Source organism: Penicillium vulpinum (genome assembly GCF_028829585.1).
Source record: "Penicillium vulpinum strain IBT 29486 chromosome Unknown utg000001l_segment0_segment0, whole genome shotgun sequence".
Lineage (NCBI taxonomy): Eukaryota > Fungi > Ascomycota > Eurotiomycetes > Eurotiales > Aspergillaceae > Penicillium > Penicillium vulpinum.
The window spans coordinates 4,201,654-4,216,578 of record NW_026643241.1 but is presented as its reverse complement, the minus strand read 5'-3'; the positions used below and the strand labels follow the sequence as shown (position 1 = coordinate 4,216,578).

The 14,925-nt window shown below is 48.7% G+C and overlaps 4 protein-coding genes across 4 annotated transcripts; 2 read left to right on the top strand and 2 right to left on the bottom strand.

The window, feature by feature from the left end:
- Window positions 1–3,273: 3,273 nt before the first annotated feature.
- N7479_001526 (uncharacterized protein) lies at window positions 3,274–3,591 on the bottom strand (the record flags this gene model as incomplete). The annotated part of the gene is made up of 1 exon (XM_057249223.1): window positions 3,274–3,591. One exon carries the CDS (start codon window positions 3,589–3,591, stop codon window positions 3,274–3,276), a length of 318 nt encoding a protein of 105 aa, XP_057113655.1.
- A 184-nt stretch (window positions 3,592–3,775) lies between these two features.
- On the top strand, window positions 3,776–5,066 carry N7479_001525 (uncharacterized protein; the record flags this gene model as incomplete). Its single annotated transcript, XM_057249222.1, has 2 exons — window positions 3,776–3,974; window positions 4,348–5,066. The coding sequence occupies 2 exons, from the start codon at window positions 3,776–3,778 to the stop codon at window positions 5,064–5,066; spliced, it is 918 nt and encodes a 305-aa protein (XP_057113654.1).
- Window positions 5,067–5,953: 887 nt separating this feature from the next.
- Window positions 5,954–9,534, top strand: N7479_001524 (putative nuclear serine protease HtrA2/Nma111; the record flags this gene model as incomplete). The annotated part of the gene is made up of 4 exons (XM_057249221.1): window positions 5,954–6,667; window positions 6,742–9,045; window positions 9,104–9,301; window positions 9,370–9,534. The coding sequence occupies 4 exons, from the start codon at window positions 5,954–5,956 to the stop codon at window positions 9,532–9,534; spliced, it is 3,381 nt and encodes a 1,126-aa protein (XP_057113653.1).
- Window positions 9,535–10,790: 1,256 nt separating this feature from the next.
- Window positions 10,791–14,837, bottom strand: N7479_001523 (uncharacterized protein; the record flags this gene model as incomplete). The annotated part of the gene is made up of 5 exons (XM_057249220.1): window positions 10,791–11,366; window positions 11,421–11,735; window positions 11,787–14,456; window positions 14,515–14,605; window positions 14,662–14,837. The coding sequence occupies 5 exons, from the start codon at window positions 14,835–14,837 to the stop codon at window positions 10,791–10,793; spliced, it is 3,828 nt and encodes a 1,275-aa protein (XP_057113652.1).
- Window positions 14,838–14,925: the final 88 nt, after the last annotated feature.

Below are 14,925 nucleotides of genomic sequence, written 5' to 3'. Positions count from 1 at the left end.
GGATGGATCTGCAAAGCGCCAAAGCAGATACATACAGTATCGAAACGGACTGCGGAGTACAAAGTATTTTAGTTTAGGGCCTGAACTCGGACTTCTTTTCCCTTTAATTGGCCTATCATAATACCAGTGTATAGCCGCAGGAGAATCCCCCGAATAACACGATCTGCTTGAACTTGACGTTGTAACGCTCAGCCGCTCAGCTACTGTATATGCAGTCACCTCTCAACGGCATGTCATTTGCTATGGTGCAGAGTGGCTAAATGGCTAGGTGGGTATTTCCATGCCAAACTCTCGCTACTGGTTTGGTCTACTGAAACATACCCCTTAATAACCTGTCACTAGGCGTCTTGCTGTACAACTAATATCAACCATACCCTAACAGCACAATCAGAAATCTACAGGATATAGAATTGAGTTACCGCAGGATAAGAATAATAATCAGCCTCAAAAAGCCCTGTGGGACCTGATGGATATCAATTGATATTCGGTGAGCGAATAACAGGGGAAACGGATAAGAACCGTAAATGACAAGAACCACCTATTTTCCAAACCAATATTCGACTTTTTCACCAGAAAAATGTCATCTAAAATTGAATGAGTGATCGGCGGAAGTTTGTAGTGGACTTGTGCCCAGTTGCCTTATGCCCACCAATATTCCCGAAGTTGTATGTGTACTTTGTACGTGCTACTCCTACATCTCCTTGCTTACCCTCACGGGCTCAAATGCAGAATCAAACCCCGAAAAAGAATGCTTTGACTCCTGACCAGAGTGCTGGGTCACACCGTTTACTCTAGACACAGAGCACTAGTATACGGGCGCATCTGATGCATGCATACGGAGTACTCCGTAGATGCGCACTGCATTTCTGGTATATCTCTACGGAGTAGTTAGTTTGACAATATCACTGTACCCATTCCTATGCATGAGAAGCTTTCATCTAAGCATGCACTATGTTGTCATAAGTGGCTGGGATGAATACGAAGTATAATTCAAATTACATAGAAATTATAACCAAAAAATATCCCAAAAAATGTACAAAAAATATACAAAAAACAACACAAAAAGAAACAAAAAAGCACCCACTTTTCCGGCCGATACGGGCTTAGCTCGGTCTCACCTGAAAAGCCTCAAGTCCGGGACTTTTGGGTGATCGGCATGCGCCTGAAAGGGGTTGCTGACTCGCGAAAATGAAGATGCACGAAGATGTAATGAGCCACAGTTCAATTTGCCACAAATTTGCCACTATATGTTTCTCATACAGCAATCTGGCCAGAATTCTACATAGAAAGGACCTTATTTATAGATGTATAAAATATATAGACTTTGATCGGTAACATCGGCGACTACGTATGTAGTCATACATGTACAAAGTAGATTCTGTACTTTGTAAAAATGCACGTTAACTTCTCCATTCTAGGATGTTCTATTGTGGGGAAGAGTTGTTTTTGTTACTTTTCTTTGGGGGCATAGAGTCTTCTTCGAGGGAACATCCATGGATACTACTTCTTAGGGTGAGACACTTGATTTGACATGGGGCTTCATACTCCCATACAAATCATGCCGGAGAACATTCAGCAGCTAATTCCGAGCCAAAAATGAAGTCATAGTTTCAGCCCACATTTCGTAACCCTAAAAGAGTAATCTAGTAGGTAAACATAAAAAATCGGTTATCTGTCTAACGGTAAATCGTCGGGAAAGAGATTGAGTTTAAACTTTGGACTCATCCATGGGTAACTTTGGACTAGAAACTATCTCCTTCAGGTCTTGGCGAGCTAACAGCCTGTCAATCGCCATATTATGGAACCCCATTATCCAATTCGCATAAAGTGCGCATATCCGACTTGCATTTCCTGGAAATCGGGTCCCCTAATCGAGCCTGTGGCGTCTAGATGACGCTGTACCATGGCCCACAGTCCCCCTTTTAGCGTCCTGCATAGTGGCGATGCACAACTATGTGTGTTCGTGTTTACTTATCCAATAGACCTCTTCCCCTTAGCACAAAATTTTCCAAGTTGGGCTTCGCTTACACGCAGATTTTAACAATATGTTTTCGTTATCCCCTGCAGTTCCTATGAGCATAACATCACATGCCTTTTATGATGGCTAGACTTATGTTCTATAAACAAAGTTTAAAGGATCGACTACCAACATACATATGTATTACGTGATGTGTCGCTTACTCCGTAGTGCTGACATGCCCTAACCTTGGAAGTTCCTATCTAGGTGCTCCGTACAGGTTGGATGGTTTGTCATTCTTTTCTACAGAGTAGAATTCTCCATATGAATCTATGCCGTTCAAATAGTAGTTCCTGACCCGTCAGGTTTGCACGGTTTATCAATCCTTAGATCTTGTCAAGCCCTCCAAATCCCCTTTGTCATGTAAGAACTGTGTGCCCAATTCCCCGATACCGGGGCCATGGGTACTGATCGCTAGTATAAATGCCAAGCGATTGCTGCCAAATACATACATGTAGCCCTGGAGATAGTTACCTACTTTGTAGATGTACAACAAAGTACTAACCTTATTAAGGATATCTTTTTGTTATTCTTCTATATTCTTATTCTTATCGGAGAACTCGGCAAGCTTTTTTCCGTGAATAATTATCGCCACCAACCCCCCCCCCCCATAGATGTGAGCCGTCGGCAGTCTAGAATGAGAGGGAAGTCTAACGACGGTAGATAACGACCAAAGTACCAACATGGCGGTAAGCGGTATGACCGAATGTACAGAATAATAAGGGACTGAAGGTTGCTACCTACATAGGTATAAACAAGAAAAATGTCATATGGCAGGAAGCAGTTTGTTATCAAAGAGGCCATAGGCTGGACAGCCTATGGGTTAGCTTTCATAAGTTATAGTTGAACACTCGTTTGATATTTGTATGGTTTTCTGGTTATACTTCCTCGGATATTCTGCAATTTGTCTACGTCAAATTTTCAGACCTCTAGGTAGAAAAGGGAAATGGCACACAAAAAGATATGATAGTATTATCTTCCATAGAACGTCTCCATATCGGCTCATGCTAATAGAGTATACTCCGTATATTGGGACCACTTAATTCCTATGTTGTATGTTTTAAAGAAAGAGGCATCATCAGCCAATTATCCTCAAATATTGCCCAAAAAAAAGAAGGAAAAAAAAGGAAAAAAAGGAGTTGGATGTCGAGACAAAATGATGGTTCTCCTCCATATATTTCAGGCAACAATATTTATCGCCTGAGGCATAAAAATGAACCCGTGACCTTCGAATGTCACTTCGTTGTGGACGCCATTTACTCTCTCCGGTAAACATCAAGTACACTCTTAGAACTCTGAATCACAAAGTCAAGTTTCAAGTCAACTTGAGATATTGCCGTTATCATTCCAACATCATTTGAGTCTGTGTCTCCACCATTCCAAAAGCGCTCCGCTGCATTAGCCCGCCCACGGCCGGCTGATCCCTCTGAATCTGGGCACCAAAATTTGTCTTGTTCCGAGTCCCAGTACGCTGTGAAGGCCGTGTTCTCAATACATCCCTGCCTTTTGACTGAGCCAATCACCACTGTCGTTTTTGTTTCTAGCAGCTTCGGGGTCACGCCAAATCTCCCCATCCCTGGATTCCCCGTCAACAAGCGCCGTTGGGCCTTCACCGTCTCGTCCGTGCGGCCTGCGTAATCCAACTTATTGCCCACAGTAGCTTCCCTAAAACAAGGGGATCGCTAAAGAGAAGAAGTATTACAGGGTGAACAGAATCCCTGAAGCCACCCCTCAACCGTGATGGTCCCTCATTACACAATGGACCCCAATACTGGTTATCCCGCAGGCTATCCCGTGCCGACTCAGAGCCCCCAAAACCAACAGATGTCTTTTTACCCTAACTCCGTTCCCCAATACCCCCAATCAAAGACACCCTCGGCTCAACATTTTGGTGCTATGCCCATGCAGCCTGGTCCTGGTGGAGCTATGATGCCGTCAGGTTTCCCACAATCTTCCGGTTCGTTCCCCCCTCTCCCCCCTTTTTTCGTTATCATTGGTACGGGGCACCTGTCACCTTTGCCCCGATAGAGTAAAATTGTTACTCAAATTCTTGGGGAAAGGGAAGGGGTCTCAGGCGGCTCAAGATTTGATTGAATTATTTCCACTCAACCTCTCCCCCCCCCCCCCCCCCCCCCCCCTCCTCATACTTGTGTCACCTTCCCTTAATGACCCTACCGCTTGGATGAAATTGACCATGCCGCTATCAATGCTTTGACCCTTAGCACTGCTTGGCTTTTTGATCATTCGTCTCCTACCTACTGTGGCCTCTCCAGGTCGCTTTATTTTATTGGAATACATTGGACTGACCATATGCTTAATCATAATAGCAGCACCTATGGATAATTTCTCAGCGCCCTACACCCAGGCTCCCATCCCTAGCCCCATGGGCCAGTTCGTCCCCCCTCAAGGCACATCCGGCGCAAACATGCCATCTCAAGTAGCGCAGACCTTCTCTCAGAACATGGCTTCCATATCAGCGAACAACCTACTCGGCACACAACCCAAACCCTCTTCGCAAATGAACTCGCCCCAAACCGGCGCCACTTCTGCAGCTCCAAACCAGGCCCAAGCCCAGGCCCAAGCTCAAGCTCAAGCTCAGTTTGCGGCGCGTGAGAAGGCCCGCGTCACGGCCCTCCTCGACATCAACTCAGCCTTGTTGCAAGAAGTAGTGAACCTTCAAGCGGCCGGCAAAGCTGGCCCCGCTTCCAACCCCGATTCAAATTCACCGGCATCAGAACAACCGGATGCATCCAAAGCCAACCAGAAGCCGACTCCCGAATACATTGAGTGCATGCGACGCCTACAAGCCAACCTAGCCTACCTTGCGACTATCGCTGACCGAGCGAAGAAAGCAGGTGGCGTCGTTCCTCAAACGCCAGCAATCATGACACCACCTCCGAACCTTCCTGCTGTGAATGAGCTATATGCCAGACTCAATGAGCTTTTCGCGCGGTCTGGAAAGTCTTCTACTCCACAAAGACCCAGTCCTCCATCCATGCAAGGAAATGGCGGACCTAGCCCTGGCGCTATGAATGAGTCGATTATCTGAGGCAACTAATAGGGAAACATACAGTCCTCCACTTGATAAAACATGTCACAGATTATATCGAGCTCCTGATTCGCCCGCCATGGTGAATCATGCCACTATGGTTTAGGCCACCGACGCAAGCTTTGTGGGAGGTGTCGGCCCATTCTCTCCAACACCATGCATACTGGCTGAAGCATGGATCTTCCACCATGCGCACCATATCTACTAAAAGACCGAATGTATGACCAGTTAAGAATTTGGAAACAGCCATGATCTCTGTGATGTTTGACTGGGTAATACTCCAGAGTCCTCTCTTTGAAAGCATAGGATCATTTACCAGGAACTCTCATGTTTGAGTAAATCAGGCTACAAAGCTGACCCCCAAATTTGTACATTAGTTGAATGTAACATCTTATGCTTCCTATCCACATGCAAATCAGGCAGAGGCAGTCGGAGTTGAACAGTTGGGCGCATGAGGCTGCCATGGGATCATATCGTGCAACTACGCCATTTTTAACTTTAGTCTTATCGAAATTACCGCCTGTTTTTTCCGCCTTCTTTCAGCCTGATACCCAACATCCTATTATTTTTCAAGGCGAAGCATCTTCCAATGCTAGATATGAGAATTGATATGCTACAATATTGAGCCTGTTAATAATTGTAACCTGTCAAAACATAAAGATAATAGGCATGTATAGGTCTTGGTAATTGGTGATCTAGCTTTTTGCCGGCAATAATACTGAGATGTGGAAGAGGAGCCTCACGCCGCCCGTAAACCATCACGTGCCAAATGAAGCTCTCGGCCAATAATATGGGGCTGTTATTTCTCCGCCTTTGGGACTTGTGTTGAAGGGTCCATTTTGCCTCGATATCGGGGCGCGTACACATTTTCCCCAATTGTCTAGTGGATGTATCGTTCTTTGTCGGCTGTATCCAGAAGGAGCTTGCAAATCGCTACCGACTTCCCTTTGACATCTTATCAAGCTTCAAATCAATCCTCCACTCCTTCAAGGTCTCTAGCCGCTGATCGGTCATCTGCGTCACATTCCTTAGCTCCGCATCGTCCGTATCTTCAGGTGTTCCAATCGTCTTACATCCCATTCTCTGTTGCCTCATTAGCCGCAAGAGGCTCCCGGACCATCTCGTCCCTTGCCAAACACTTACGACCCCGTCTATCCCACCTCCAGAACTCAGATATCTTCGCTATGGATGGCAAGGGCGACATAGGTGCAAAGCGAAAGCGTAGCACTGCGGCGGCCAATATTTCCGAACATCCCAACAAGCAACTCAGACCTGAACCCGCGATCTTGACTCCTGATGACGCAACACCTGCCAACGGAACTGTCTATGAGGTCGAGGAGGGTGTGGATGAAGCTCCCTCGCCAGCTGTCATCCCCGCTACGGCGGACTCGCCTGAATGGCAGGCTACCATCGAGAGGGTCGTGAAATGTGCTGTCTCCATTCACTTTTGTCAGACTTGTTCGTTCGATACAGAGCTCTCAATGTCTAGTCAAGCAACTGGTTTCGTGGTGGATGCAGAGCGTGGCTACATATTGACCAATCGCCACGTTGTCGGTGCTGGTCCTTTCTGGGGATACTGTATATTTGATAATCACGAGGAGGTAAGTCGATCCTGCGCCATGTTTTGGTCAAAGCCCTTGCCTGATAAGTAACTAACCAACTTGTCAAATCACAGTGCGATGTCCAACCTGTATACCGAGACCCTGTTCATGATTTCGGTATCTTAAAGTTCGACCCCGCAAAAATCCGATATATGGAAGTCACTGAGCTTAAGCTCCAGCCAGATGGAGCGCGAGTCGGCACAGAAATCCGTGTCGTGGGTAACGATGCTGGAGAAAAGCTGAGCATTCTGTCCGGTGTGATCAGTCGACTGGACCGCAATGCGCCTGAATATGGAGAGGGCTACTGTGATTTCAACACAAACTACATACAGGCCGCTGCTGCAGCCAGTGGCGGTAGTTCGGGAAGTCCTGTGGTCAATCTTGCTGGCCATGCAGTTGCTTTGCAGGCTGGTGGTCGAGCTGATGGAGCCGCGACAGACTACTTTTTGCCGTTGGATCGCCCGCTCCGGGCACTGGAGTGTATCCGCCAAGGCCAGCCTGTCACTCGTGGTACAATTCAAACACAGTGGGTCTTGAGGCCTTTCGACGAGTGCCGCCGTCTTGGTCTGAGCCCGGAATGGGAGGCTGCTATACGTGCCGCAGCGCCCACCGAAACGAACATGCTTGCGGCGGAAATCATACTTCCAGAGGGTCCTGCGGATGGTAAGCTGTTGGAGGGAGACGTGCTTATCAAGGTGAATGGAGAGCTTCTTACTCAGTTTGTTCGTCTCGACGATATCCTAGACTCGAGTGTCGGCAAACCTGTCAAGTTGCTGGTTCAGAGAGGCGGTCAAGACGTTGAGGTCGAGTGTCAAGTGGGAAATCTTCACGATATCACCCCCGATCGTTTCGTGACAGTTGCTGGCGCCAGCTTCCATGATTTGTCGTACCAGCAGTCACGTCTCTACGCCATTGCCACTCGCGGAGTCTATGTCTGTGAGTCTGCAGGCTCTTTCAAGCTGGAGAACACCGTGGCAGGGTGGATCATTGATTCAATTGATAAGAGGCCCATCCGTAACCTCAATGAGTTCATAGAGGTCATGAAGAACATTCCCGATCGCACTCGTGTCGTGATCTCCTACCGTCATATTCGCGACCTCCACACAAAAGGAACTAGCATCATCTACGTTGACCGTCACTGGCACCCCAAGATGCGGTTGGCAGTCCGTAACGACGAGTCTGGTCTCTGGGATTTCTCCGATCTCGCCGATCCCATTCCTGCCGAACCTCCTGTCCCAAGAGAGGCCAATTTCATTCAGTTAGACGGCATCAGCCAGCCTGCTGCTGCTGAGATTGTCCGTAGCTTCGTTCGTGTATCGTGTATCATGCCGTTGAAGCTGGATGGATACCCGCAAGCAAAGAAGACTGGATTTGGACTGGTCATCGATGCTGAGAAGGGTCTAGTGGTAGTGTCACGAGCCATTGTCCCTTACGATCTTTGCGACATCAACGTCACTGTGGCCGACTCCATCATTGTCAGTGCTAAGGTTGTCTTCCTGCATCCGCTTCAGAACTACAGCATCATCCAATACGACCCCAGCCTCGTCAAGGCTCCGGTCAAGAGCGCCCAGCTCAGCACCAACTATATCAAGCAAGGCCAGGATACCATCTTTGTCGGCTTCAACCAAAACTACCGCATTGTCGTGGCCAAGACCACTGTCACTGATATCACAACTGTATCAATCCCCGCCAACGCAGCTGCACCCCGTTACCGTGCAATCAACCTAGACGCTGTGACCGTGGATACTGGACTCAGCGCACAATGTTCAAACGGTGTGCTCGTCGGCGAAGACGGTGTGGTGCAGGCCTTGTGGTTGAACTACCTCGGTGAGCGCTCTGCAAGCTCTCACAAGGATGTCGAATACCATCTCGGCCTTGCCACTCCATACCTGCTTCCTGTTACTTCCAAGATCCAGCAAGGAGAGGTCCCAACATTGCGAATCCTGAACATGGAAAGCTATGTTGTGCAGATGAGCCAGGCTCGCATCATGGGCGTCTCGCAGGAGTGGATTAACAAGGTCACCGAGGCCAACCCATCACGACACCAGCTGTTCATGGTGCGCAAGGTTGACAGCCCTCCAGCAGGCGTCGTCCCCGACCCCAGCACCAGCTTCCAAGAAGCCGACATTATTCTCACGCTGGATGACCAGCTCATCACCCGCGTTGCAGAGCTAGATGTCATGTATGAAAAGGAATTCCTGGATGCATTGGTCATCCGAAATGGCGAGGAAGTGCGCATCCGCGTCCCCACCGTACCAACTCGGGATATTGAGACAGACCGTGCCCTTGCCTTCTGCGGTGCTGTTCTACAGAAGCCCCATCATGCTGTTCGCCAGCAGATCTCCAAGGTCCACAGTGAGATCTACGTGAGCGCGAGGGTGAGTTCCGATCCCTCGGTTTTACATCCATTGGACAGCTGCTAACACTAATCTTCAGAGCCGTGGTTCCCCCGCTTACCACTACGGTCTTGCACCCACCAACTTCCTCACTGCTGTTAACAGCGTCTCGACTCCCGACCTGGACAGCTTTATCCGGGAAGTCCGCAAAATTCCCGACAACGAGTACTTCCGTATTCGCGCCGTCACCTTCGACAACGTTCCCTGGGTTGTTACCATGAAGAAGAATGATCATTACGTGAGTCCTTTGCCTTTGCAACTCATGCGCCAGGATAAAAACTTGAACCACGTGCTAATGTTTAACAGTTCCCCATGTCCGAGTATATCAAAGATCCCACCACTGCATCTGGCTGGCGCACCATCTCTTATGAGACCCAAGCTGGCGCTGCACCCGACGCTGCCAATAACCCCGATGCCATGGATGAGGCTGCTGGGGGAGGAGCTAGTGATATCGAGCCGGATATGCAGTAAGTTCTGGCTCAGTGTCGATATTTACTACGTTGGGGCTAGAGAATCTTGTATTATATTTTTCTCGGCGCTGCCAGGGGGGGGTGGGTTTGGACCGGGGTTTTCATTTTGTCTTATTTTTCTGTCTTTCATTTCCATCTGGTGTATCTGCCGCAAATGGGCGGCTGAGTACAAAATCATAAATAATGCACATGTGCCACATCTTCTTTAGTTTTCTTTCAGGTTGAAATACGGTTGTACAAGACTAGGTCGATTCTTTATAGATTGGCTATCAAATTATCATGTTCCTAGGACATTTGTGTCTTTGGACTATTTTTCTATTCTAGTAATCATTCATAGCCTGTACAGTCATGTTCCCGGCCCCAGGTCTTTTTGGGCCTGATTGGCCCAGATACAAACAAGGCTGGAGGTTCTGGAGTATGTCCCGTAATGGACCCCAACTACCTATGTAGGCAAGTGATTGTACGTCAACAACCATATCAGATACAGACTCTCCGGAATTATATAGGTAACAAAACACCATTTATTCGGTGTTTCTTTGGTTTTGCTTTTTCTACTTTAGTCTAGACACCCTTTGAATTATAGATTAGGTAGAAACAGTGGAGTGGCGCACCTATATATATTTCAGTCAGGATACTATGCTAAAAGGAAAACAACAACCATATTAGAACCGACAATATTGAACAAATTATGAATAAAGAAGGGCGATAAAATTAAAACATAAAAGATATAAAATGAATAGAAGCTCGAAAAGATAATAAGTACACCAAGAGCAAAATCAAAAACAAAAAAAAGATGTGCATCATCCGTGAATCGAACACGGGCCTCGTCGATGGCAACGACGAATTCTACCACTAGACCAATGATGCTAGTTGATGTAATGGACAGCCCTATTATGTCACATGAGCCTACAAAAGCCCTTGGCCCTAAATGAAATCCCAACTATCCCATCCATGGATGTACTCAACTTCAGCAACATGATAGCAAAACAGGAACATAAGAACATCCAATGTAGGCCAAAATAACAATTCATTAACCCGATGCACCGATGGATGCAAGTATGCAGCTGTTGTCTAAGACCATAAAGAAGTGACCACAAGAATAATACAAGATAACGCCATGAGGTAGATACACCCGTAACACCGACATAAACCAATGTCCACCACTAAATTCATAACCTCCAAAAAAGGCCGCCGCTGTTCGATGTACAGAGCAAATTACAATCCAATAAAAAAAATCCCGTAAGGTCATGTTGACCACTAGGTGTTGAATCTCCAACCACCATTGAGTCGCAGCCGCTGTCGTTCGGCAACATCCCTCCGAATCTCCTCTTGAGTAAGTCCATCAGGTCCGGACCAGTTTGCACTGCTGGTGCGGTCACGGTATTTCTTGACTTTCTTGTCGGCCTTGAAGGTTTCTTCAAGTGAGAATGGTGCAATTGGCCCGAAGATCGAGTCAACTTCCATACCATCCTGCTGCCGGAGAAGACCTTCCAGTTCCTTCGCCTGTGCCCACTTGGGAACAGGGAACATCTCAGAGTCAGAGTCGTCATCGTCTTCACTGTCAGTGTTGATCTCCGGCAAATGGATATTTTCGCCATTGGGGTACTTGGGAGATGACTTGGCTAATGGGCGCTGAGCGGAGCTGGGAGCAGCCTTATGTGCGCTTGGTGGAGGAGGCGCATGATTTGGTTCAGCAAACGGTATCTTGCCGTTCGTGTACGTGATTATCGGGTGAGCAGGACGTTGAGGTTGAGCATTTCTGTAGCTGGAAGAGCCCGACTGGGGCGCGATGGAAGACTGCCCACGGCCAAGGGTAGAAGGCTTCATAGAGTCCTGAAGTCAGCAATTTATTCGTCAGGATATTGCATGGGATCAGATGTTACTAACCTTTCTGATATTTGATTGACGGATGGGCTGCGCCATTGTGCGCACAGGTGGCATAGGATTGTGCTCATCCTCTGTCTTTCGCCGTTTGAACTCGCCAGTTGATTGCACGTTACTGGGTTTAGACTGCGCGGGTCGGTGGTTGGCTTCATCATTGCCTCTCTTTGGCGGCTTGGCGGGATTAGGTGGGGGTGGGTTGATGCTGCGGCCACCGAATGGCTGAATTGAGCTACCCAATCGAGAAGCAGGGCGGGAAGAACCCAGATCACTTCGCTGCGAAGACTGAGAATATGTCTGCTCATGCTGTAGAATTGGTCCCTGAATGCTGTTAGTGGTAGAAAAAAACCCTGATCGAAATACCATGCTTACCTCGTTAACTATCTGCTGGCTGCCTTGCCTGCCATGCTTCCGAGCATTCTCTGCTTGTCTCCTTTTGATTACCTCCATATGGGCAGCTTTGTTTGGATCTTCCTGAGCTGACCGTTCGCGGCGCTCCCGTTCGGCCTGGCGCTCCCGTTCGGCCTGGCGTTCCCGTTCAACCTGGCGTTCCCGTTCTACCTGACGCTCTCTTTCGGCCTGACGCTCCCGTTCAGCCTGGCGTTCCCGTTCAGCTTCAGCACGACTCCGCATCTCCTGGCGACGGGCCTCTTCCTGTTGTTGCTGTTGCAGCTGGGCAACGCGTTTGCGTTCTAGCTCACGCTTTTGTTCCTCCTTCTTGCGTGCCTCACGTTCTTGCTCCTTCTTGCGGTCGCTGGCGACCTGAGCCTTGCGCTGGGCTTGCGTTTGACTGGAAACGGAGCTCTTAAAGCTACTTGCAGAAGATGACGCATGTAAGGATGCATTGCTACCCTTCTTTTTCAGAGTTGGTTTCGGGGCAGAGCTAGCTACGGACACAATCGACTCCTGAGATGATGGGACAGGGAGTTGCTGGCGAGACATGGTGCTGCCAACACGAATCGACATGGGTTGCGGCGTTGGGCGTTTCATGGGCTCGCGAGTGGGTTTGAGAGGACGACGGTCATTTTGCTTGGGCTGAGGGATCGCAAATCTTGAGCTAGACCCCTGAACCGATTCAGGTTCGCGCGATTGTTGGCGCTGTGACTGCGAGGTCTTGTGTACTACCGAGCCTGCCCTCTCTTCTGGCTCGACTGACGAATTGTCTTGAGCGGATTTAACCTGGAGGGCTCTTTGCTTTTCTTGTTCCCGAGCTCTCTCAACACGCGCTTCTTCTTCTTGATCCTCACGCTCCTGTTCTTGCCGTTCGTGCTGGCGCCGTTTCTCTTCTTTCTCAGTTGAGCTTCGTGTCCTACGGCCTTCCGGACGTTGAGGACTGGGGATAGGAAGAGGGAGTGGTTGAGAGAGATGTTTGGCATTTTTAGCAAATATGTCAGCAGTTGACTGGAGGCGTGCTGGCTCAGGCGATGAGGGTTCCATCCGGGGGGTGTTGCCAGTGCTTGAGAATAAGCCTTTGGCAGATTTCATAATCGAGTGCAGTTTCAGTTTTGATGCACTGATATGACCATCGAAGCGCCTCGGCGAGCCCGTCGGGGTAGTAGACGCATCGGCAACGCCATGAGAGAAAGAAGAGTTTTGTTGGTGACTGTGCGGTCGTGGGGAAGAAAATATCGAGGCGGATGATTTGGGACGTTCAGGCTCTGTTTTCAATGTATCTTTTTTGTTGACCGCTCGCGCCTTTTCGAATTCAGCAAGCTTCTCCATTACATCTGTGGTCTTGCTCTTCGAAAGCTCAGATTTTTGGGGAGAGCTCAGAGGCTTGATCCAGTCATCGTCCACCGACATAGGCTCTGCAGTGGAAGACTCATGTGCCCTTTCATTCGAAGCTTCAGACTTTGCCTCAGCCTTGGAAGCTGCAAGGTCTGGGTAGGGAACCTGACCAGCTGGTAGCCCAGAAGCGGATGGGATTGACTTTCTGGGTCGAGATGGCGGGAGTTTGCCTAGCATGCTGATTCTATCATGCAAGGACTGGGTAGACTTTTTGCTGTGTATCCTGGTAGCCTGCTCAGGATCCACTTCTTCACTTGGTTCTTTCTCATCATCAATTTCTAACGCTCTGGAACCGGAATTATCATCTGCTGTAGCTTGCGGAAACCTTTGGCCGCCAGTCTGCCTGCCAAAGTAACTGGGACGCCCTGCGGTACTCATTTTCGCTAGGTCAATATGGCTTGTACGAGTCTTCAAAGGTTCCCGCGCAGGAAGGGTGGCAAAGCTCAGGCTGCTTTTACGAGCGAATGGCCGCTCTGGAGTAGAACCATCTGAAGGAGAGCCGATATCATCGAGATTGTCGAGAACTGTGTCGTCTTTCGTAGGATCTTCAATAGCATCCTCCATATCCCTGTCTACTAGGTGAGACTCTTGCGTCTGGATAGGTGAAGCCACCGGGGATACTGGGGCCTTTTCTGGGGATGGATCAGGAGTTGAGACTGCCAAATTACTCTCCTTTGGTGGTTCAGGATCCTCGTTCGGTTGCTTTTCCGAGATTTCAACATTTGGCTTCGATTCTGTGTTCTTAGTCGGAGTCGAGATTATTTCAGTCTCAGATTCTTTGGGAATCGATGTAGCCGGAAGCGTTGTTCGCTCCTGTATTGGAGTTGGGTTCTTGTTCGGCTCGACAGTCTCTCCGCGGGAGCGGATCTCTTCCCGCGCAGAGTGGAAGGAATCTTCATTTGTTTGTTGACCAACCGAAATTTCGACCTCTTGAGTACCCAGATTCATGCGTTCGTCGTCTTCAAAAGGCTGGGTAGAAGCCTGTGATTCTTGTTGCACGTCAGGCAGTACCATTTCATCATCATCGGGCATGCCATGATAGCCCGAGTCAGTATTGTATGTTGGGAACGAGTTCAGATTTTGGGTGAGATCAGGGTATTCGGATTGCGAAGCTTCCTCAGGCACGTTCTTGGTGCGGGGCACAGGCGATGCCGCCACGGGAGCGGGCTTAGAAACAATTCGATGAATGAATGGGCTCGGGCTGCCTTGGTTTTCCAATTGTTTCTGGGCGGATGAGAATATTTCACTCAAGGGCTGCAAGGGGACATTAGACAGGGACCACTGGAATCAATTCGATATGGAGAATACTCACCACTCGAGACTCCTCGGGGATACGCTTTCGAGCAGTTCGAGGCGTCTTGCCTCTCATCTTTCCGGGAGTCTTGAACACGTCCGCAAAGTTCCTGTGTCATTGTTAGCACTGAGCAGACGCAAAGCATAGTGTGCGGTCGCAACTTACGTCTGGCCCTTGGAGAAGATCTCGGTCATATGTTCATTCAACCAATCCATTTCGTGTCGGACAGGATATTCCACTTCTTCCATTTCTTGTTCCACTAGTTCGGCCATGTTTTCCTTCTCTGCTGCAATCCATGGTGCTGAGCCGACGGGCTTCTGCGCCCTCGCGCTTGCCGCCATAATCTAAACAATGCGCCGTTGGCGAAAATGGAGGAGATAAAATTAAGAATTAACGGCGTATGGAGATTTGTATGAATTGTAAATGCGC